Raw genomic sequence first — 25,165 nt, forward strand, 5'->3', positions numbered from 1 at the left:
AATTGTGATGCCGCCAGCTTTGCTTTTCTTTTTCAACATTCCTCTGGCTATTCGGGGTCTTTTCTGGTTCCATGCAAATTTTAGGATTATTTGTTCCATTTCTTTGAAAAAAGTGGATGGTACTTTGATGGGGATTGCATTGAATGTGTAGATTGCTCTAGGTAGCATTGACATCTTCACAATATTTATTCTTCCAATCCATGAGCATGGCACGTTTTTCCATTTCTTTGTGTCTTCCTCAATTTCTTTCATGAGTATTTTATAGTTTTCTGAGTACAGATCCTTTGCCTCTTTGGTTAGATTTATTCCTAGGTATCTTATGGTTTTGGGTGCAATTGTAAATGGGGTCGACTCCTTAATTTCTCTTTCTTCTGTCTTGTTGTTGGTGTATAGGAATGCCACTGACTTCTGTACATTGATTTTATATCCTGCCACTTTACTGAATTCCTGTATGAGTTCTAGCGGTTTTGGGGTGGAGTCTTTGGGGTTTTCCACAAAAAGTATCATATCATCTGCAAAGAGTGAGAGTTTGACTTCTTCTTTGCCGATTTGGATGCCTTTTATTTCTTTTTGTTGTCTGATTGCTGTGGCTAGGACTTCCAATACTATGTTGAATGGCAGTGGTGATAGTGGACATCCCTGCCACATTCCTGACCTTAGGGGGAAAGCTCTCAGTTTTTCCCCATTGAGAATGATATTTGCTGTAGGTTTTTCAGAGATGGCTTTTATGATATTGAGGTATGTACCCTCTATCCCTACACTCTGAAGAGTTTGATCAAGAAAGGATGCTGTACTTTGTCAAATGCTTTTTCTGCATCTATTGAGAGGATCATATGATTCTTGTTCCTTCTTTTGTTGATGTATTGTATCACGTTGATTGATTTGCAGATGTTGAACCAACCTTGCAGCCCAGGGATAAATCCCACTTGGTCATGGTGAATAATCCTTTTAATGTACTGTTGGATCCTATTGGCTAGTATTTTGGTGAGAATTTTTGCATCCATGTTCATCAGGGATATTGGTTTGTAATTCTCCTTTTTCATGGGGTGTTTGGTTTTGGGATCAAGGTAATGCTGGCCTCATAAAATGAGTTTGGAAGTTTTCCTTCCGTTTCTATTTTTTGGAACAGTTTCAGAAGAATAGGTATTAATTCTTCTTGAAATGTTTGGTAGAATTCCCCTGGGAAGCCATCTGGCCCTGGGCTTTTGTTTTTTGGGAGATTTTTGATGAGTGCTTCAATTTCCTTAGTGGTTATAGGTCTGTTCAGGTTTTCTATTTCCTCCTGGTTCAGTTTTGGTAGTTGATACATCTCTAGGAATGCATCCATTTCTTCCAGGTTATCTAATTTGCTGGCGTAGAGTTGCTCATAATATGTTCTTATAATTGTTTGTATTTCTTTGGTGTTGGTTGTGATCTCTCCTTTTTCATTCATGATTTTGTTGATTTGGGTCATTTCTCTTTTCTTTTTGATAAGTCTGGCCAGGGGTTTTTCAATCTTGTTAATTCTTTCAAAGAACCAGCTCCTAGTTTCGTTGATCTGTTCTACTGTTCTTTTAGTTTCTATTTCATTGATTTCTGCTCTGATCTTTATTATTTCTCTTCTCCTACTGGGTTTAGGCTTTACTTGCTGTTCTTTCTCCAGCTCCTTTAGGTGTAGGGTTAGGTTGTGTACTTGAGACCTTTCTTGTTTCTTGAGAAAGGCTTGTATTGCTATATACTTTCCTCTTAGGACTAGAAAGCAGTCATTCTTGACTGGGCACATACCTTCAGGAGACGGAGAGGGACAGGGGCACATTTCTAGCTGGTTAGTCCAAAAAACTCTGGGAATTGGGGATTGTATAAACATACATGCATATATGTCAGATATTGTGCTAAGTGCCAATGAGAGTGAACAACAGAATATGTTCATTTGAGGTCACCTGACTCCAGAGTGTGGCCCCTGGGGCAGCAGCATATGTATTACCTGGGAACTTACTAGAAATATAAGGCCCTCAGGCCCTGTGTTAGTTTCCTGGGCCTTCCTCAACATACCGCGTGACTAAAAACAACACAAATATATTGTCTCATAGTTCTGGAGACTAGGAGTCTGAAATCAAGGTATTGGAAAGAGCCATCCTCTCAGTGAAACCGGTAGGGGAATCCTTCACCTCTTCCCATCTGCTGGTGGCTTGCTGGCAATCATTGGCATTCCTTGGCATGCAGCATCGTAATTCCATTCTCTGCCTTTGTCATCACTTGGCATTCTCCCTCCGTGTCTCTGTGCCTTCCCATGGCCATCTTCTTATGAGGACACCAGCCACATTGGATTAGGGGCCCATCCGACTCCAGTGTGACCTCATCTGTGTTAATTACACCTGCAGTAATCCCATTTCCAAATAAGGTCACATTCGGAGGTATTGGAGATGAGGACTTCAACCTATCTTTTGTAAAAGGAATACAGTTCAATCCCAAACTGAATCTCATTCCTAGTGGATGAGAATCTATATTTTTAACAAGGTCCCTGGTAATTCACATGCACGCTAAACTTCTAGAGGATATCCCACAAATTCTTAATTGCCTTATACTATAGACAGTTTTCTATAGGCAACTGCATGCAGGCTTTGCCTACAGTTTGTAGAAGTATGTAGGATCCCCACCCCATGCAATCCCATGCAATTTAGGAATGACTGAAAGAAAGCTTTCACCCTTCTCCTCAGTGCTAGGTCCAGTGGGGAGAGAAGGGGAAGAGAAGGAACATTTCCTCTACTTGTTTTGATAGCCATGCAGATTGCTTGTTGGGATGGGATTTTAAAGTAGGATTATAAATACAGAAATTTAAAAACAATAAAACATGACTTAAAGCTCCATGCCTCTGGTATATCTTGAGTGGTGAGCCACTGTACTCCCATCCCTCCTAAAACAGAGAGTAAATAAATTCTCCACCCAGCTGTTAAAGGCCGAGTTATACATATGGAATAAGTTCCTGGCCTTGGGAGGGTTTGAGCCATGATGGTTGGAGGCCACCTGAGGGCATGGAATTGAATTTTCTTGGGTTATCCTGTTGTTATTAATATCTGTCACAAAGAGAGTCCCTCTTTCGTCTCACTCTTGGACCACCGTAGCTTAGCATGCACACCATCAGTTTAAAAGGCAGAGTCTTGGACAGTTGGGCCTGTGTTTTGTTTTGGTTTGGTTTTGTGTTTTACTAGAGGTTGGATCTCTTCATAGTCTCCTGTTTTCTTTTTTCATTTTCCTTCTGCCACATAGCCCTCTGTCTAGTTGCTTCTCCCCAGGTCAGCTGTCAGTGGCTTAGCATTGTTTCATGTTTGTTACAGCCAAGCACCCCTGAAGGGGCCCTGAGCTCTCAGAGACGATAGGATGGTGTTTCTCACCTGTACCTCTGTGTGGCGGTCCTTTGGCCCAGCCTGAAGACAGGGCAATGAATGCACGGATGTCTCTTGGTCATTTTCTCTCCTGAATCTCTGATCAGTGGGAAAATGCATGTGATTTTGTTTTGACACAAAAACTTCCAAACCACCAGAATTATCTCCTGCCCATATTCCTGCCCCCCTTCACCCCATGGTGCCCCCGACCCTGTCCCAGCCCCGGCCTTCACCTGCTGTGGTCTTCTCTCCATTTGCTTTCTGAACAGAATTCGCTGGTCTGAAAACCAATAAAAGGGCTTTTCTGTCTCATCAGTAAGGGTATGGGATGCCAAATATGTTCTCAGACGCAAGACAGGATGACAATTCACCTTTTCACATTTCTTGGTGAAAAGCCTAAATCCTTAAAGTAAACTTCATCTGAGCAATTTTATGTGTCCCCAAAAATAAGGCCATGGAAGAGATTCAGACCTAGCAGTCTGACAGAACAGTGAAGCTTAGTTTTCCTTGAAACATTTAGCGGGACAGATAATCAGGCTGTGTGTGGAAAGCTTATTTTAATGGCCTCATCAGGCCAGTTGACAGACGCCACTACCCAGAAGCCTATCTGGCCATTGCTGACCCATCAGCTTGTTTGTACCAAGTCAGGTGACACTTCATAATATGGCACCATGGAGCCAGCCAACCGACTCCTCTGGCGGTGATGCCAAAGAGCGGCAGGGGGTAGAACACAGGAGACGGGACAAGGAACCTGAGTCAGCATTTATTTTCCTGGGCACCTGCCAAGAAACAGTTGCATGTTTCCAAGGAAGCGCTCCCTCTCCCTGAGGAGAGAGAGAGAGCAAGATGATAGCCAGCTCTGGTCTTGCCGGTCCCCTCCAGCTGGCCCTTGCTCCTTGGCATCGGCTGGGAGGAGGAGTCGCTTACCTGTCTCACCTCCAGTCACTGCCACACTAGAAATGGCAGGGAGGGCACAAGAACAGAAAGTGGGATTGTGTCCGTTGTTTTGTCCCATGAATTTTTTTTTTTTAAATTTTGTGTATAAGGCCTGCATCCATGGGGTATTATGCTTCATGGCCTTGTATTATCTTGTATCACTTCTTAGAATTCCCTTGGGAAATTCTCACTCTTTCTTCCAAATTAGATTTCTATTAATTACAAAGTAAGAATTTGCAGTTTGGTGCTGGAGGGGTTGCGAGTGGGTGACAGTTCAGTAAAGGAGCACTAAAGCTAAGGGTTCCATGTTATACCCTATCTCGTCCACAGAAGATGCTGCTCTCCAATCCAGCTGGTCGGGACTCCACACGAATTTATATTTGTGATTCGGACGTATCCAGAGCAGGTTTTCAGCTTGACTATCAGAGCTTGTAGCCTGTAGGATAGGTTCATCAATTTCTAAGTCTCTAACGTAGGGTTCTGTCTGCCTACCTGCTTAGTCCACAAGAATGTCTTTGAGGTAAATGCAACAGTCCTTATGAAAGCATCTGGATCCCTTTGGCAGCCAGTGGCTTAGAAAAGCAAGGGATTCCTGTCAATGAGACAAGCTGCCTTTTTATTAGTAGTGCATGGGCTTTATACCAGCCTCTTAATGTCTGTGGTTTTGCCAAAGAATGGCGGTTAGTGAGTACTGATATGAAGCATAAGCCAAAGATCACCAGTCTGAGGGCACAAAAATAGAAATAATGTTTTTTTAGAATTTTGCTTTGGAGAGGCAGATTGTCTCCTTTCTGCGTACTCTCCACCGTCTTCAGTTTTCCTTGAGAGAGGCAAACCACGGACTCATTTCTTCTAGAGTCGAACATGACTCACGCATGGATATTTGAAATATATCCTTGTCACGTAAGGAAATATCTGCCCATATCTGTGGATCCTTCATTTATTTGTTTGTTTTTGGTGGAGGGAGGGTGATTCAGATAGGAAAGGCTGCAACTTTAACATGTCTTTATTTGCCTAAAGTGCCTGGGAGATGTTTGTTGGCAATAACATATGTGGCTGTATTTAACTAGATATGGCGCCTGTTCTATGATAAAACCAACTTCACTGAAGATGGGAATCTTATGACTGAAACTGAGAAATTTCAAATGTGAGGACTAAGCCAAAGAACAGAGTACCTACCTGATCTGGCACAGGTTTGATTGTGTTTGATGTCCAGTGAAGGTGTAGGTGGGGAAATTCATCATCTTCAGGTTCAGACAGGGAAGGCTCCCTGGAAGAACAAGGCTTCTGTAATTCTCTTAATTTTGTAGCTCTACCGAATTCACTTGGCCAAGTATGCTATTCAGACCATTTATTTTTATTTTTACTTCTGGCCACGTCTGCCAAGCTCGGGCAGAAAGCTGAAATATATGTGGATTTTATGTAGATGTGAAAAATCCCACTGGGCCTGGCAGGAGTTCTTTCTCAGTCTGTCTGGCAAGACTTTTCTAGCTGAGTAGTCAGGGTGTGTTTTTTTTCCAGTGTAGCAAATCTGTCTTCCCATTTCTGTCTTAATTCTTATTCAAAGAGGCAGGTTCTTCTAAAAATCTGCATATGTAAGAAATAATAATCATTTGGATACACCAGCTCAAGGTGCAGATTAGGCAGTGTGGGATGTTGGCCTGCCTATCCCCTCTCGGAAAGGCATTGCAAGAGCTCCTTAGGCAACGTAATAGTACGCGTGTGTGACTGCCCTAATCCAGCATGCGACGGGGGTCTGGAAAGGCTTCGCCTTAAACTAGGCATGTCTAATAGGGTTTAACACAACCTGTGAATTTGCCCCTGCACAAGGTCAGCTTGTAGGTCAGTGGAATGCTGCACAAATTGCATTCTCCTCCAGACTGTAATTATACCTAGGAGAAAGCTATGTGCTGCCAAGTTCAGCTGACTCCAGATAAGACCAAGATAAACTGAGGGCTTGCTAACATTTCTTAAAAACTGATTTTCAAAGATTTGATAGAAAGCATCTCTTGTTTAAAAAAAAATAATAAATGACCGTCTTAAGGTTTGTGAAGGAGCTTTGTGTAGAGGATGGTGAGACCAGCTATTGTCTGCCTTCCTTGGGAGCAAAAAAAAGATTATTTGAAATGGAAGCATGAGGAATTTGAGTCAGACATTAAGTCAAACTCGCTGGTGCCAGAAGTTACTTAATACTAGAAAATGATTTTGAGGATTATGACAAATCAAGTAATATGTACAGGAGGATAAAGAAGAATGAAAATGGGCATTGAGAGTAGTCATAGAATAGGAATAGGATTAAAAGTTTAGGCTGTGTTTGATGAGAGAAAATGGCTCTAAATATGTGTGCATTGTATGAAGATAACCTTAATAATTTCTGAAAGTATGACCTCCTTGTAAAGTAAGGTCCATCTTTAATTTCTGGGCTTACCCAAAGGCAGAAGTTTAAGTTAGACAACATTTGCAAGTTTCTTCAATGCTAAGGGTAAATGATCCTCAAGCCCACTTCAACTAGTGTATGCACTGCATGAGCAGACTTTTACAGGTACTCATACTGTCTCATAAATATTCTCCGAAGTATCTTTCTTGAACAGCATGGGGTAAGCACTGATTTCCTAAGAGCCTGCCTGGGGAGGAAGTCACATCGGGAACTTCAAGGCATCATTCTGCCTACTGGCTCCACATACACATGGAAAACCATTTGTTTGACACTCACATTATGAAGCTATGGACTAATAAAGTTGGGAAGCCTACCAGTATCCACAATCAAATGCAGTGCCTTGGCTTCAAGGTTGTCAGCCATCTGAAAGCCCCTGCTGCTCATTTGTCCTAATGCCTGGAAGAGCCAGTAGTCGTGCAGGATGGAAAGAGTCCCTCTCTATATGGCTAAGCACAACATGATTCAAGGTGACGTTTAGTGGCTCATGGTCTGCAGAGCTTATCATCTCTCAAATCTCCTTCACGGAATAGTTTTCTGAACGTGCGACCTGGATTTTTGTTTCAGGAGAAGGGCACTGAATGTCACTTTGGGGAGCTCTCAGGTTACCCAGAGGAAGACTGGGCCCCAAACAGCCACCTCCTTCAAAACCCCCATTTTCAGTGAGTCCTGCCTCATATGCGAAGGGCATATACAGAGGGTCATATACGAGAAACAATTAGAATCTCTTTATATTCCACTGATCCCTGTTAATAACTCCCTTGTATCAGACTTATTTATAGGAGTTTCCCCTTTAAACTAGTCTTTGAACTCCCACTGAGCAATGATATATATATAGATATATCTATATATCTATATCTATATCTATAAATCTTTACACCCTTTGCAGTACTACCCCAACACAGGAGTTTGCATGTTGGCGTTTTGTTGAATTGGACAGACTACATTTCAGCATTGATGTAAGGATGAGCCAGGGAAGGTCTAGAAATAGAAGGCTGGTCTCCTGACTTTTCTCTTAACAACTAGTTGCCAGACTATGATGCTGATGACTCTTCATAGCTGGCCAAGAGGCTGTGGCAGCTCAGCATGCTAAAGCTAAAAGGGGGGGAAAGGATCGTTGTATTTATGGCTGTAGTCCTTAGTTGTATTTGTATTTCTACTTAGATTGTTACATTGTTGGGAACCTTTGACTTGGGCCGGACAACTTTTAAAAATTGTTAAAATGGCACAGGATAATAACAACCAGCAGGCTTAAAGAATGGGTTGGTGCTGATGAATTAAATTGTTTAATGAATAAATGTTTCAATAAAACCTTTGTATTTTAAATCCTGTGGCTATTTTTAAAAATGTATCGGTTTAATTTCCTACTATGAAAAGGGCAATGAAATATCTGACAACCTCAGGAACATTAAGGTTCTAAAAATTTTCCAGATAATCATTATGGTTACCAGTCCACACTTTTCAGTAATGCAAATATGGAAGGAGTAGATGATTGAGTTTGCTTTCTTCCAAGCCCAGGATATATTAGAGAAGCTAGTGGATGGGGGAGAATAAACACCTAATAGTAGTTTATCTTCTTGTCATGTGTTCTTTCTCTTTAGAGAAGAATTTTTGAAGTTCACTTTATCCATCTAAGAGTTACCTTACCAAGAATGCATATAGTGCAATAAAAGAAAAACAAGGGAAATTTTCAGTTAATAGAGGGTTCTATACAAATTGGACCTGGTTATTTGAAACTTGAGCATGATTCTAAAAAGTTATTTTAAAAACAATGTTATAATTATTGGTTGATAGATGCAAAGAAAACATTTGACAAAATTCAACAACCATATATGATAAAAACTATCAACAAAATGGGTAGAAAAGGACCATAGCTCGACATAATAAAGGCCACATACGACAAGCCCCCAGCTAACATCATACTCAAGGCTGAAAAGCTGAAAGCTTTTCCTCTAAGATCAGGATCAAGACAAGGATGCCCTCCCTTGCCACTTTTATTCAACATAGTACTGGAAGAACTATCCAGAGGAATTAGGCAAGAAAAAGAAATAAAAGGCATCCATTACAGCAAGGAAGAAGTAAAACTGTCACTATTTACAGATAACCTTAATTTATATATGGAAAACCCTGAAGACTCTACCTCAAAACTGTTAGAACTAATAAATGAATTCAGTGAAGTTTCAGGGTATGAAATAGAGAAAAATCTGTTGCATTTCTATATACTAGCAGTAAATGATCCCAGAAATTAATAATCCCATTTACAGTTGTATCAAAAAGAATAAAGTATCTAGGAATACATTTAAATAAGGAGGTAAGAGACAGACCTGTATACTGAAAAGTTTAAGACACTGATGAAAGAAAGGCACAATTATTTTTTTTTAAAGATTTTATTTATTTATTTGACAGAGAGACACAGCGAGGGAGGGAACACAGGCAGGGGGAGTGGGAGAGGGAGAAGCAGGCTTCCCGTGGAGTAGGGAGCCCGATGCGGGGCTCTATCCCAGGACCCTGGGATCATGACCTGAGCCGAAGGCAGACGCTTAACGACTGAGCCACCCAGGCACCCCAGAAAGGCACAGTTAAATGGAAATATACTCTGTGCTTATGGATTGGAAGAATTAATATTGTCAAAATATCTGTACTACCCAAAGCAATGTACAGGTTCAGTGCAATCCCTATCAAAGTTCCAATGTAATTTTTTTCAAAGAAATAGAACAAATAATCCTAAAATGTGTATGAAACCACGAAAGACCTCAAATAGCCAAAGCAATCTTGAGAAAGAAAAACAAAGCCAAAGTGATTTTCTTAGATAACTAAGCTCTACAGACTTCACAAGGGCAAGCAAAGACTTGATCTGTCTGGGTCACCTCTGTATCCTCAGAGTCCAAAGTTGTGTCAGGCACATAAAAGAGTTACAGCAGGTATTTGTTGAATGAATGAATGAATGAATGAACGAATGGCTGAATATTTACATGAAACTTACGTGGTTTTTCTTAATTTTGTATTGGACTTTAAAAATCATTTCATTTTAAATTTGTGTTCTCAATCTAAGAGAAAGCCAGAAATTGCATTTTTAAAGAAACTATTTGATTATATATAATCTCTTTCTCTTTTGCTTTCATATAAAAAAAAATTAAAAGACCAAGTACCTACCTTCTTATTTATTTTAAAAACTCTTGAAATTCTGTATCCCCCAAGAATCTTTAAGACTAATGTTGAGGGGCGCCTGGGTGGCTCAGATGGTTAAGCGTCTGCCTTCAGCTCAGGTCATGATCCCGGGGGTCCTGGGATCGAGCCCCACATCGGGCTCCTGACTCAGCGGGGAGTCTGCTTCTTCCTCTCCCTCTGCCTCTCCCACTGCTCATGCTCTCTCTCTCTCTCTGTATCTCTGTGTCTCAAATGAATAAATAAAATCTTTAAAAAAAAAAAAGACTAATGTTGAAATTATTAAACACATTGGACTAAAAAATCAGATTTTCTTTTATCTTCATGAAAGCTTGGTATTTACTGTATTTTAGGTTTAATAGTTATATAAAAGTAGCCATTCTGAGCAGGGAAAGGAAAGATAAAGGGCTGGCTATAACTGATTCAGGACTGACTGATAGATTGGTGATTAGACAATCTTGGAACAAACTCCGTTATTCCTTATTGTTCAACCAGCAAGCAACTCAGCTAGTTTAGTACCAATATAAATGCAATATTTCTTACTGTATCTTCACTATATTTTGGTAAGTTTCTAAGTACCTAGGTGGAAGGAGAAACAAAGCTGTTTAGTTTCATTTGTATTTTACCCAGCAAAGTGCATTAAAAAACTTAAGATTTGGTGATATTCTGTGTGCATTCCCTATTGATTTTTGTAGCTGTGTCACATGAGAGAAAAGATCATTTTTTTTCCCTTAGTGGCCACTGTGTGATGTGTTAGAAGGAACTGATTTGGCTTACTAGGTTTAGAGAAACCAAAACTATGAAGAGCTCTCTTTCCATAATTGGCAATGAGGTATTTGGAGTTTATAAGAAGACTGTAAAGTTTTGACATATCTATATTATTATAAAAGAACAATTTTAAGCAATTAAAATTAAGGCTTAATGTACAAAGTATTATATTGTTTATATTAAAAATAGCACAAATATGAAGCCACTCAATTCTCCAAGAATTTCCAAGACAGGAAAATTTTATTTAAATAATCTGTGTTAAGAATATATTATACGAGGGGTGCCTGGGTGGCTCAGTTGGTTAAGCGACTGCCTTCGGCTCAGGTCATGATCCTGGAGTCCCGGGATCGAGTCCCACATCGGGCTCCCTGCTCAGCAGGGAGTCTGCTTCTCCCTCTGACCCTCCCCCCTCTCAGGCTCTATCTCATTGTCTCTCTCAGATAAATAAATAAAATCTTTAAAATATATATATATTATACGAGTGCTTTACATATATTATGTCCTGTAATTTTTAGAATAAGTGTACAGATTAAATATAGTCAGCCCTATTCCATGATGAAGAAATTGGCCTTTTCCAAGGCTGCATCACTGGTAGACAGCTGAGTTGAGATCACACTGATCTTTCCCCTAAACCACTGGGCAGACGACACAGCCAAAAAGACTGGAGGCTCTGAAGTGACCTAAGAAGTAGCAATACAGAAATGTGCCAATGATAAGTGGAAAGTTGGATATAAAATGTACATATGTTGCAATTAGAGTTAATAAGTGTTTGAATAAAAAGATCGGAGTACAGTACATAAAGATTTTTGTGCTTGTATTAGATGGGCAGAGTTTGGGGTGGTGTTTTTCCTTTATCTTCTAAAATATCTATAGTTGTAGATAAGTCACTTTCAAATTAAAGTATCATTAAAATAGAGTGACTGTAGCATCAGTTTAGTTCATCAGAGTATCTAAAAATCTTAATGCTTTTGATATGCTTCTGAAAGATTGTATGGTCATTTGAGCTTGTATTGATTTTATTTTTAAATTCCAGATCATCAAGTTATTGGATGGAAAACGATCTCAAACTGTGGGAATCTTGATATCTAGTTTGCATTTAGAAATGAAGGATATCCAACAGGGTAAGTCTTCTCCATCACTTTTTTTTCCCCAACTTTAACATTTTTCAACATTTTATCATGAAATTTCAAGCATATAAATGATTAGAATGCCATAATAAATCCCATGTACCCAATATCCAGCTACAAAACCACCAATCCACTCTTGTTTCATCTGAAATACTCTCCCTCACTAGCTAGACTATTTTAAAGCAAATACTAGACATTTTATAATTCATCTGTTAAAAATGTCAGGACACTGATAAAAAGTTAAGGATGCTTTTTCAAGCATAATTCCAGAGCAATTGTCATGCATTTAAAAACATTTATAATAATTTTTCAGTATTATCATATACATAGTTCTAATTTCCCTGATTGGACATTCACTAATTCATCCATTTGTTTATAATTAGTTCGAAGATCCAGACAACTTTCATGCATTGCCTTTGTTGGGTGTCTCCCAGTTTTCTTTTAATCTAGAAGTTTCTGTACTCCATGCTATTTCCTTTTTTCCTTTGTAATTAATTTTTTTAAGACACCAGGTCATTTGTCCTGTGGAGTTTCCCACATTTTAGATTTTCTGATTGCATTGCTGTTTTCATTTATTATGTTTTTCTGTCCCCTGTGGTTCCTTAGGTAAACAGTTTGATCTACAGACTTGATCCCAGTAGGGGAAGAATACTTCATAAATGCTATTGCATATTGTATCAAGAAATACATAATATCTATTTGTTTCTTTATGTTGTTAGTGGACACTAAAGATCTTTGCCTAGATTCATTATTTCATTAGAAGTTTACAAAATAATGATACACCGACTCCATCATTTCTCTTCATTAGCTGGAATACTTCTATGGTGAAACACCTTGCTTCTTCGTCTACTTGGTTATGTCATTGTTTCTTAATCCCTTCTTTTTGTCAAATGATGCTATTTCAACTTGATTATCTTTGGCTCAGTTCGAAATAGAACATTTAAAAAAAGGAAATTTTACTTACATATATTTTTCTTAGTCTCTAGAAAAAGAGATCAAAAACTATCTTACCTTTTTGAAATCTGTGTCTTGCATGAAAACAATACTCCCCTTTCTCAGTAATCAATTAAATATAAATCCTTATTTTGACATGTCATTGATAATATTTTCTGAGTAGTAATACAATCTCCCATAGATGGTTTCAGTCGAATTCAGCATGGGCTTAACAGTGGATACTCTCTCAGACCTCATTGCCCTTCAGGTTTTTACTCTGTGCTGCCTCAAGGTTGTTTTACCCAGGTGCACAGCAGAAGACTTGCAGAGGTCCTGAACCAAAAGACACCAAGATATACACACTAACGGTTTAAAATTTTGCTTTATTGCAAACATAAAAAAAACTCCCCATAAAACTAAAGATATTGTGAATTAGCTGATGGTCACAGAGGATGCAAACAAGCTGTCTATAACACTTTAGCTTAATTAAGTGGAACTAAATATATAAGGATGAATATTAAACCTCAAAAAATGTTGCAGCAGGGGATTTGAATTTGGGCAGGGGCAGCCAGAGGGATCCACCATCAAAATATGGGAAAGGGATTCTTCAGTGATTTTTCGGAGCTAGATTTTCTAGAAAAATTGAGTTTCTGGTAAATTCAAACCAGGGAACTGTGACGTGACACAGGAAAGGAAAAATGAAAGAAACGAAACACATAAATCAGCAGGACAGCTGATTGTCTTTTGTCAAAGAGATGAGCTCTTTTGATGTAGTCTGAGTTTGGAAAGGAATTCTCCAGCTCTAGCGGCAGAGTGGTATCCTAAGCAACACCACTCCTCCGAAGTTTGGTGGAAACCCAGGTATGCCCGGTTTCATCACCATGATGTGCAGCACTGTGGATACGAGTCTTCATAATGGCGGCAGCACCTGAGACTCGATTCAGTTCTTTTTGGGCACATCGCACTGTAGTGTATCAGGCTGCCGTGTGACGAGAGTCCTTCCAGCCGTGTGGTATTCCAGTTACCAACTCCGGACTATAAACCTCCTTCCCATGGCACCCCAGCCTCGTTGGAGCGAATGTTCACTGTGAGTGAGCTGAGAGATTAGTCCCCCCACACCTTTTCCAGTACTCTCCTCTAGACAAGAGCGTGCTCACCTGAAGCCGTAGCGAATTTACATGTCCGCGTTGGAAGGGTCGTAACATCGCAGATTCCTCGGACTCGTGGGCACCATTTTAGTTCTTTCTCCTGTTCCAAGCACCTCCGTTCCCCACCAGAGTTGGCTCCTAAGTTCTTAAAAAAAAAAAAAAAAAGTCACCTCTATTCCATGTCTTCATTTAGTAATGCATTCCAGATGAATAGAACCCAAGCTTAATTTTGCTTTAGAATCATGTGACTGACACTGGCATCCGAAGGTCACTTAGGAGCCCAAGCTGTGTCAGTTACATTTCGTGCTGCGTCTGTGTCTGGTCGTGAATGGAATGCACTTGGCCTTGTGTTGTCATCCTGATGAAAGGACTCGCTGTACTGCTGTTGGCCCAGAGCGCATATTTGGACGCGAGAGGGGCTGCAGTGAGCCCCGCCTGGGGCTGACCAGCTGGGAGCCAGGCAAGGCCGCCCAGCACATCAGCCCGGGTGAAATGACCCCGGTGCCGAGGCTGTTCTTCAGCCTGTGGTCATACGGTCGTCACTGTCAGTGCCCAAAGACAGACGCACTGACTTGCATTTCCCAAACTCACAAGGAGCTGATGTATAAACCAGAAAGCGAATGTAGTCACTACGTTCAAAGTCACTACGTTCAAGTCAATACGTACAAAGTCACTACGTTCAAAGTCACTACGTTCAAGTCACTACGTACAATACAAAAGAATTTTCCTTTGTCATGATGAAACTATTTATCATGTCGGTTCATCGTTGCATCCCTGTCACTTGCCTCTCCTCTCACTGTGTATTTGTTGATGCTCTTTTCCCCCTTGCTGGGATGACAGCGTGGTCGCCTTGATAATAGTTTTGGGTATGTCCGTTCACATACGTTACCTCCCATAGCTGGATAATCCACTTTTTTCCTGGTTCAACTCTTAAAAAGCAACCTTGTCATCCTCCATTGTAAAGGTGGTCACTTTTCTCTTGTCCACGAGACACTGCCTTTGATGTCTATTCAAGAAGTGGAATTTTGAAGCTCTGTACCTCCAGGTCTTACAGATAGCAAGTTTGCTCCTTTATGTCCTGTTGTGTTTTTTTTTTTTTTCTAAGAATTTCTCTGATAATTAAACCTTGTTTACAACTAATTGGGCTAACATATCACATATAAAAGCCACTCGTTTTTTCTTTAAAATTTAATTTGATTTAAAAAAAATAGACTGAACCTTAGAATAGATGGAATCAGAATGTCATGCATCCCACTCCAGTGCATTTGGGCAAAACTTTCTTCCTTTCCTCCTGCCTTCCCGCCTTCCCTCCCTCAGGGAACATGAATTGAATGCCAGTTCTGTACCAGGCACCATGAGCACCCCAACACATAAGATCCAGACTCTCACATTCTCAGGAGTGCGCATGATGGTGGGAGAGACGTACAAAGCAGCCCAAGGCGACAGTAGAGTTGCCCTTGAAATAACAGAGAGGCATATCTTGACTCCTCCTGTGAAACTTAAGATGAGTCTTAGAAGATGAAACAGTGGTCATCACATGCAGGACAGAAGGCATGTGAAGAGGAGGCCTGCTAGGATATATAGATGACGCGTGACTGCGGGCTGTTTCAGGGCCTAGGGCTAGAAAGGCAAGTGGCATCCAGACCCGGAGGGGCCCTGAACATCATACAAACTTTAGACATTATCCCTTGAGTAACCGGGAGACACGATTTAAGAGTGTCAATGCTGTGATCCAAGTCTGAATACAGAATACCTCTCAGGCTGTGGAAGACAGGCCTCCAAGGCCTTGCGTGCTCTGGCCCTAGCCGGTACCTCCAACTTCACTTGGTCGTGCTTGCTTCCTGTCTCCCTGCATGCTAACCACAGCAGTCCTCCTTGACTCCTTAAAAAGGCCAAGTTCTTTTCTTCTCCTGTGTCTCTGAAAGTGTAGCACTTTGTGAGCAGCATTTCACATTCCCTCTGTTTGAAATGCTTTTCCACCCCACTAGAGCGAGCTCCTTTTCTTTGCTAGGTTTTGGCATAGAGGACGCCTCAGAGACCCTCCTGAATGTAAGCTACCTAAATCAATTCTCTTCTATTCTACCCAGCACTTAATACTTCATTTGTTGCTCTACTTATGTTTCCATTTACACCCATCACCAGAGTATAAGTTCCAAGAGGGAGATTGCTCAGTGCTGTGTCCCTAGCACCTTGCAGTGTGCCTGGCACCTGGGTGATGATCTTCAAAGATCTGTTGAATGGAGAGACAGAAATCATATCAAAGGTGGATAAATCTGTTAGAAAGGGATTGTGATGACTGAGATAATAAATGGTGAAGGCCAGAACTAAGGCTGTGTCTATAGAAATATAGGGGAGACCACATCCAAGGACTATTTGGAGAGAGAATTCCTGCATTTAGCCACATCAGAGGCAAGCAGTGATGGAGAAGAAGTCTTTATGCACCTTGGATTTCTGGCTTCAACAAGAATGTATATAATGAATGGTACTAAAACATAAACAGAAAGATAGGAGAAAAAGCATACGTAAAAGCAGGAAGATCAATTCTGTTTTAGGATTTGAGTCTGAAACAACTGGAGATATTGAAGCTAACGTGTTCAATGAGCATCTGAAAAGTCTAGCCTGATGCGAAGTAGGTAGGGCTCTGTTGGAGATAAAACATCGCCAAAAAGGTATCTGTTTCTCTCTACCCAAGATGATGCTGGATATCTTGTAGAAGAAAGCCAAGTCCCTAAATGGACCGAAGTTTAAAGCACTGCATGACTCACGGCAGGACCTTGGTTGTGGCGGGGGAAGAATGGTTTCAGGAGACTGACCATAATCCCCACAGCACTTGTATTTGGTCCAGGAGAGACTCTGAATAAGTGATTTACTTCTTGCTGGCTTTCCATCTGCTAAACTTGATGACTTGTATTTAAAAGCATTTTGGCATCCTTGGACACAGCGACTGCCTACATGATTGCAAATTAGTGTTTTCATTCCACATTAGTGATTTCCTCTCATTCTTTTCCCAGGGGAGATGGAAAATTGCTGTTGACTGTTCTTGACATAAACCTCTGTATGCCTTGCAACAGACGAGGTGCCAGAAACCTCCTGGCATTCATTTGGAATTTCCCGTACACTCACAATTTGTATTTATAATATTTAATCTAACATCAAAATAAAACATTTTTCAGCTTAGTTCCTACCAGCCCAGAATCTCAGTTTGGGAGTTCGGTTGCATCAAAGACTATCTTTCTGTTTAGGAATCTCAGATCAAAATGTGAGAGGATGCCAGTTAGTTATGTGCCGGGAAGATCTGAGAATGTTCACTCGCCTTTGCTCCCTTTTACCTAATAATTTCTAGACATCGCTGTCAAGGCTAATGCCAGGTGGCTAAAACAGAATGAATTTTACCAGGCCTCTGAAATTCACCATGAATCGTCTAGGATTTTCCTGAGGAACGTTCTAAGTCTAGTCCAGAAGACCCTATACTGAAGGCATGTGGTCTCCGAAATTTTTATGGTGCACCCCTACCTGTAAAAAGATTTGGGACCTGCTTCTTAACTGTGTTCTCTTAAACATGTATATCATGTAAACGTGTGACAGAACTAATATTCACATTATAAAGCACATGCCAAAATATGAACTCAAGTGAGACTAATATTATTTGTAAATGTCTTGCTAATTTTAATTTTGATGGCTTTGGGTTCTCATTGGCTAATATCTCACGGCTCAATATATCAATAGGGTACAGCTCACTATTAACAATAGTGTATCTAAATCTGCATTTCAAATAGTCCCTTGATAAATTCTCTTATAATTTATGGAGATCAGTGTCTTGGCAAATCTGATTCAACTATCCTTGCTCTTTAACTCCTTCCACGCCTGTTGGAGAACTTGAACTGGCAGTCAAAGTGTCTGCTCTGCCATTTTCTTATTGTAGGTGGATTATCTTCTGGGTTTCCCTGCAGGAATCTTTGGAAGCCAACTTGTTTATTTTGTCAAGTTTAGTTTAGTTAAAACCAGATTTTAGAATCAGAAAACTTCATTTATTTGGGCCCCCCCAAATCGGAGGATGTTGAAAGCAAAAGAGCAAGTGAGGATGCCATGTAAGGAATTTACAAAGGGGACATGTGCTCCTTACCTGCGGACCTACTGAATGAAGGTGCCAGGGTCAATCAACTTATTAAATACTGAGAGAGCTCAATTTTTAAAAAAGATGGCTCGATGAATCAAAACAATAGCTCCGATCCTTCCGTTCCCTTCCTACCTTTTCCTTCCTCCTCCTGAGTCTAAAACACCTGAGCGGCAGGGTTCCCACCCACCTCTTTCTGAACCAGAACCACGGTACATTCCTTCACTCACCAAGCTGAGTCCAGAAAGCACAGGGTGGCAATTCTTTGTACTTTACCTTCAGGCAACTGGCTGAGACCATCCAATCTGCCTGGAATGTAATTTTGGCTTAAAAGAACCAGAACTAATGGAAGAACAGAAGCAGCTTAACCCAAACTGTTTCTCATTCCACTGCCCTACAGAGAATAGAGGGGATGACGGAGGTGAGGTTTTGGGAATTCTCTGCCTGTGCCCTTCTTTGAGGTTTGAACCATGGACAATTTTAATTGCACCTGTAAAATGGCACCATGGGCACCTTGAGGGATGCATAGTAATGCTTGCACTTGGGTGAGAATTGGGAGTTTTGCTTTATAAGATTGAGCGACTGACGGGGTGCCTGGGTGGCTCAGTTGTTAAGCGTCTGCCTTTGGCTCAGGTCATGATCTCAGGGTCCTGGGATCGAGCCCCGCATCTGGCTCCCTGCTCAGCGGAAGCCTGCTTCTCCCTCTCCTTATCCCCCTGCTTGTGTTCCCTCTCTTGCTGTGTCTCTGTCTGTCAAATAAATAGATAAAATCTTTAAAAAAAAAAAAAAGATTGAGCAACTGTGAGTGTTTGGAACAGATTAGATAAGTGTCCCTTTTGGGACTGTTGTTTCTTCCACCTTCCAGCCAGTTCCTGCTCACTGTGTCATCTACACTTGCCTCCTATTTCCATCAAAGCCCAAATTAAGGTCTTTACCAACTAACATGCCACGCTAGCAGGCATTTGGCAATGTAGGGAAGACTGTACATACGGTTCCTTGATAATTCTTGTTCTTTATGGGTCTGGAGGCAACTTTTGTTTGTGTTTCTTCATGCTCTGTGCCTTTGCTTCCCTTTTTAGTCTGCTCTGGCATGCAGTATAAAATTGCACTTATTCATATCTTTTCAGGAAAATTAGACTTTATATTACTCTAGAGTTTATTTTCTTTTTATATTTACATTTTCTGTTTTTTAAAAAAGATTTTATTTATTTGGCAGAGAGAGAGCATAAGTGGGGAAGAGCAGCAGAAAGAGGGGGAGAGAGAAGCAGACTCCCTGCTGAGCAGGGAGGCCAATGGGGGGCTCGATCCCAGGACCCTGGGGTCATGACCTGAACAGAAGGCAGATGCCCAACTGACTGAGCCACCCAGATACCCCTATATTTACATTTTCTTTTAAGATGATGCCTTTTCAGTTTCCACGTTTCTATTTTTTAGAAATTTTTTTGCTATGATTTTAACTGCAATACTGATTATTTTGAATAACTGCAAATAGCTGACAAAGATTAAAGTTGGGATTGTTTTATTATGCATATTGAGATAGCATATTAGAAATGAATTAAGTTTAAGTGATAAATAATGGTGAGGTTATGGATGTCTATAATAAACAAATGAAATTTTTGTAGCATGGGCTATATATGGTTCCCACTAGGAGGCTGCTGATGAATGTAAAAAGCATGCAATGCCGTTTAGAGACAAGCGTCAATATAGGCTATTGTGGGTAGCTGGTTCACTAATTTTTTCATTTGTTTTTTTATGAGGGTGAGGATTTTAGGTGGAGTGATTATTTATAGCCCAACACTTACAAAGGATAAAAGAAGTGCAATCAGGGGCGCCTGGGTAGCTCAGTTGATTGAGCGCCCAACTCTTGGTTTCTGCTCAGGTCATGATCTTGTGGGTCCTGGGATCCAGCCCTGGGCATCGGGCTCCACAATCAACAGGGAGTCTGTTTGAGATTCTCTCTCTCTCTCTGCCCCTCCCTCCACTCACATGCGTGTGCACATTCTCCCCCCCTCTCTCCAATAAATAAATAAATCTTAAAAAAAAAAAGAAGTGCAATCATAGTCCAGTAAATCTGATTATGGAGCTGAGCTTGGGAAATCAGGCTGTGTGACTTCATGCATTAGTTTCATCATCTGTAAAACCAGGGACAGCAATAGCACCCATCTCCTACAATTAAATGTAAAACACTTAGAACAACACAGGAAGCCCCCAATAAATGCAGCAATTAATTTATTAAGTATTCACCCCCCAGTAACGTCTGCCTACTATACCCACCCTCTGGTGTAGTAGACAGAGATTATTTTAAGCTGCTTTATAATTGGTGTCCTTAGCATTTCATGTGGATAGGTGTATAGAGCTAGGCTTTGTCTGAACCTCTATCCGCACAGGTGGGCCTGGTGCTAGAGGCGGAGTATAGTGGCCAGTAGGGAAAAGGAAGGCATATTGACAGTGGCGAAGAGACCTAGTTCCAGAGCACTCAGTGGAGGCAAGTTCTCCCCCCTCCACCCTTCTCCCTGCCAGGCCCCCTTCTTTCCACCTCGTGCCCAGTTTTATCATGAATTTGGTCATCCCTCTCCGTGATGGCCTCGTTGTTATGAGGTAAGCCTGTGGGGAAATGTTCCTGCTGTACCTTTCCTCAGCTCTCAGATTCTACCGCTGCCTCATTCCTTGACCCCACATCCTTGCCTTTTCCTTGGTAGAGGTCAGGGTAGTTGATCTGTGGGAGTGTTGAGGGATAGGTTACCTGAGAGTTTTAAAAACCCAAAGCCTTCTTTGATACAGTCCCCGTTTCATTCTCTTTCCCTTACAAGTTGAATTATTTAGCAAGCCCTAAGAATGTCAGTCATTTGGGCAAAACAGCCAAGTTTTACGCTGGCCATTTGGAAGTTAACATTGTTAAGAAAATAATCTCTACTAATAGAGTCAAATAATCCTATTAATCTTTGCTTTCACGGGCTGAGAATAAATCTAGTCCATTTGCAAACAATTATTATACACCCACTTTGTGCAAGATGTTCCCGTCAACTACTTATTGAAGGAAATGCAAGGAGGCATAAACTGGGCTGCAGAGAGGTCACACCTTGGAAGCCAGATTGATTTTGGCTAATCTAACAGACTGAGGAGGGTGCCTTTCCTTCTTGCCCAGAGGTGCTCCTTTGGTCGAAAAGAACAGCTCCTTTAAGTAATTGCTTGTTTCTTACTAATTAGAAGCCCACTGGACAGCAAGCACAGTCATTTTTGGTTTATTTGGAAATGGCGCACTCGGGGATAGAAAAGTGTTCAGGGTTAAAAATGGCTGGAGGGCTGAGAGAATTCCGGCATTCTCTCTCTCCTTACCCTGGTCCTATGAAAAGCTGCCTCGACCCGGAGAGGGAATTTACCTATCGTGTGAGACCCTGACCCCGTGCATGTGCCTGAAGCAGGCACGTAGTTTTTATGTGCGCCTGGTAGTTTCAATCTGTGATACTGATCTGCTTTTTGTCCCTGCTGACGGTTATTATATCTTAATGGGCGAAACTCTACTCTAATGATCCTTGTGTATGTAATTCTTGGAGTACAGAGCAGGCACCAGAGGACCACATAAAAATGTTTGCCTCAATTTCCCTGCAAAAAAAAAGGGGGGCCCAGAAACCAGACTTGACCGAGTAACAGATTTTTAAAGGTAAAGGAACCCAATAAAATTACCAGCTTTTCACAGCGTGTGTCTATTTCCTTTCGACATATTGTGAGGTGTAGGTGAAATATTCTAACCGAACTGACAGTGTGAGTGGGGATAACTAAGGAGAGAGGGAGATAAAAGTAAAAACCACCAGCAATGATTGATATTGCAGTAGCAGTGAGTTGTTGGGGTCTCCCCTTTGTGGATTTGACACTTCACCTTTCTGACACCATCTGCAGGAGTGTTGGTATAATGAGCCCTAGACAGATGGGAACAAAAGCTAGCATGGCTTGGAACTACTGTATCAGGGCTTCAAGGCATGCTGTAGAATTGTGTAGGCTGGTATTTGCTTATCCAGCTTATAAGATAAAAGGGGTGTGTGTGTGTGTGTGTGTGTGTGTGTGTGTGTGTGTGTGTGACAGAGCAAGAAAGACTGTGTTTTTTTAAAGTATAAAATGAAGGGAGCTACCTGATCCCAGGCAACTCCAAAAATAATTTAATCTATGACTGGTTTCTTTCTCTATTGTAACCATCAGTTAACTAATTAAATGGGTTCACATAAGGCTTCTAAGTTTGATGGTAAGAGTTAAGAATCGATTCTCTAATACACCATACCAGTATTTGGGGAACAGAATTATCAGGTATTATTTCCAACCCTATGTAGGAACTTAGAGTGTTCTTGGGGAATAGGAGGCAGAATTATGTCCACGCAAAACAGCTCTCCTACGAGTCCTAGTACCTCTGCCTTTTTACTTTGTAGACCTTTGACCCATAATCTAACCTTCCTTGGCTACTCTGTAGAAGAGAAATAAGAGAATTCTAATAATTTCCTTAAGCTCCTGGACTCAACCAGGATATCTCTTCATAATGCTTCTTCCACCTCTGAATTTTATTTTCCTTTTTTACTTGTGTTTTTAAGATCTTTACATGGAAGAGGGAAAACCTCAGTGGAATACTTGGCATTGACCCTAGATTAGTCTATCTAATTCTTCCTTCACAAGTAGTTTTCCTCTCTCCTGTTCCTCCCTCCAGGTCCTTGGTGTAAGATCAACAGGCCTATCCAGCTCTTAAGGCCCTCTGCCCATTTCTGGGGGTGGCGCAAAGCTCTTCCTCCAAATCTAGATGCAAAACCTCAGGTGTTTTTTTTTTTTTTAAGATTTTATTTATATATTTGACAGAGAGAGAGAGCACAAGCAGGGGGAACAGCAGAGGGAGAGGGAGAAGCAGGCTCCCTGCCAAGCAGGGAGCCCGGATGCAGGGCTCGATCCCAAGACCCTGGGACCATGACCTGAGCCGAAGGCAGATGCTTAACTGACTGAGCCACCCAGGCGTCCCAAACCCTGAGGTGGTTTTAACTCCAATTTCCTCAGTCCCATAGCTAGTTAGTGATACCACTCTGTAGCTCTCTGTTGTGTCCTGCCCCTCTGTCCCGTGCTTTCTATCCACAGTATTTGCTACCACTTGCTCACCAGAATGGGTTCTTAAACCAGTTTTTCCAAATTTCGACATGTCCTATGGCATATAACTCTGTTCAGTTCACTCTGCTGCTCCTAGCTGCTCAGTACCTTGCTCCAAAGTAGAATTAATGCTCTCCTCAAGCCAAACGTGAACTACCTGCCATTGCCTGCACCTTCCATGAGCCTGTCTGCATCTGCTTCTTCCATTTGAAACGTCTCACATCCTTCCTGTTGGTGTTCACTGGCACTTGTTATAAATTTACAGATTGTCCTTGCTCGGAATGAATTTGGCGTAATTAATGGTAATTAATAAATGAGTGTTTCACATGTCTGCCTGAAGCAATATAACCAGTGAATTTTTACTCGTAACCTTTCTACCTAAGGTGATACTGCTGTTTAAAACATTTCTGGAGGTTAAGAATGAAGGGAAAGCTATTCTCCTTATTCTTTCTTTATTTTTTTTTTAAAGATTTTATTTATTTATTTGACAAAGATAGTGAGAGCAGGAACACAAGCAGGGGGAGTGGGAGAGAAAGAAGCAGGCTTCTTGCCGAGCAGGAAGCCCAATGCGGGGCTCCATCCCAGGACCCTGGGATCATGACCTGAGCTGAAGGCAGACGCCTAACCATCTGAGCCACCCAGGCACCCCTCCTTATTCTTTCTTTGAAAATGAGAAAATTTACTTGTGAAACTTAATCAGTTTTTAGTATGGACTATTCAGGGCAAGCAGTGTTTCTCTACTGGGTGTGTGGATGAGGGCGTAATAACGTAACTCGACCAACTAAACCTTGATTTTTTTTTTTTTTTTTAACCAGGGACTAATGGGGCTGAGCAAATGACCCTAATTCAGATACACCTCTCATAAGACATTTTCACCTGCCAAAATCCTATCCCTTTTTAAAGTTTCTGTTTTCTTTTTCAAGACCCCATGCTCTCTTTATCAAGAAACTTTTCCTGATACCCAACAGAAGGACTCCGTTTGGGGGGATTCCTGTATCCTCTATCCCATCCACACACTTCTATCCCTGTCACACCCCAGGTGCTATGCCGGGTGCTGGGGTTATCAAGATGCATAGAAATGATCCATGATTACAGGGCTTCTGCGGTCCGACAGAGGAGGGAAACTGTTCTGCTACACACTGTAATACAGGTCCTTTATTAGACTCTCTTCCCTTGTGTAAAATACAAATGCAGGGCCACGGAAGAGGAAAAGAATGAGGATGTAAGAATCTGAAGGTCAAGGAGTTCCTTCCAGGGCAGGAAACCTTTCCCCTAGGCCTTTCGGGGGTGAGGAGACATAGGAAGGGAAGAAGTCATGGTTATGTTGCCCCAAGAGGCTGGAGCACAAGGTATCTGGGAGAAGTGCAGGTGGTAGGAGATGAGATTGGAAGTGTAGCTTAGAGCCAGAAAGGAATGGGTTTAAACATCAGGTCACGGCATTTGGACTTTACCTGCTATTTAAAGGAAAGACATAAGAGGTATTGTAAACATCAAAGTAAAATGTTGAGACCCGTGGTTTAGAAAAATAACGTTGTTGGTACGATGAATGGTAGATTGGTAGTAAAGGTGGAAGTTGGAGATGCAGATGAGGTTGACTCTCTGAATGGACCCAAAGGTACCTTGTATCTCTCTTAAGACATTTGAGGCATTATTTTCTGTAATTACAACTATTTGTGTATATACCTTGACTATTAATAATGCTTCCTGAGGTTGTGCTTCACGCAGGGTTTTGTGAAGACCAAATGGGTTTAATAGCAGCGACTCCTACCTGAAACACTCCTGAGTTCTGGAAGTTTCATTTACAGCACAAACTACTCTGTAGCCTGCTGTCTCTAATCCTTTCCAGATGTTAAAGGAGATAAGGCATTAACAAGCATTAAAACACATTAACCATGTGTATATCTGAAATCATAATAGTCATCGTTCTTTGGTACCATTTTGAGTTCATACCATGGTCTAGGTGCTATGCCAAGCGTACATATTCCCTCATTTAATATTTTTAGCACGTGATATTAGACCCATGTTTTTATGGAGGCTCAGACACTTTAGCTTGCCAGGATCCC

At 41.2% G+C, this 25,165-nt stretch overlaps 1 protein-coding gene across 2 annotated transcripts in view; it reads left to right on the plus strand.

Annotated features, from left to right (window-relative positions):
* FMN1 (formin 1) overlaps positions 1 to 25,165 on the plus strand; it is a 283,684-nt gene that overhangs the window by 118,824 nt on the left and 139,695 nt on the right. For both annotated transcript variants that reach the window (XM_034994221.1, XM_034994220.1), the window contains exon 6: positions 11,699 to 11,786. In XM_034994221.1, the coding sequence (XP_034850112.1) occupies positions 11,699 to 11,786 (88 nt within the window). The remainder of the gene's footprint in view (positions 1 to 11,698; positions 11,787 to 25,165) is intronic.

The sequence above is a fragment of the Mirounga leonina genome, unplaced genomic scaffold (assembly GCF_011800145.1).
Source record: "Mirounga leonina isolate KUSES-001 unplaced genomic scaffold, KU_Mleo_1.0 Mir_91, whole genome shotgun sequence".
Classification (NCBI taxonomy): Eukaryota; Metazoa; Chordata; class Mammalia; order Carnivora; family Phocidae; genus Mirounga; species Mirounga leonina.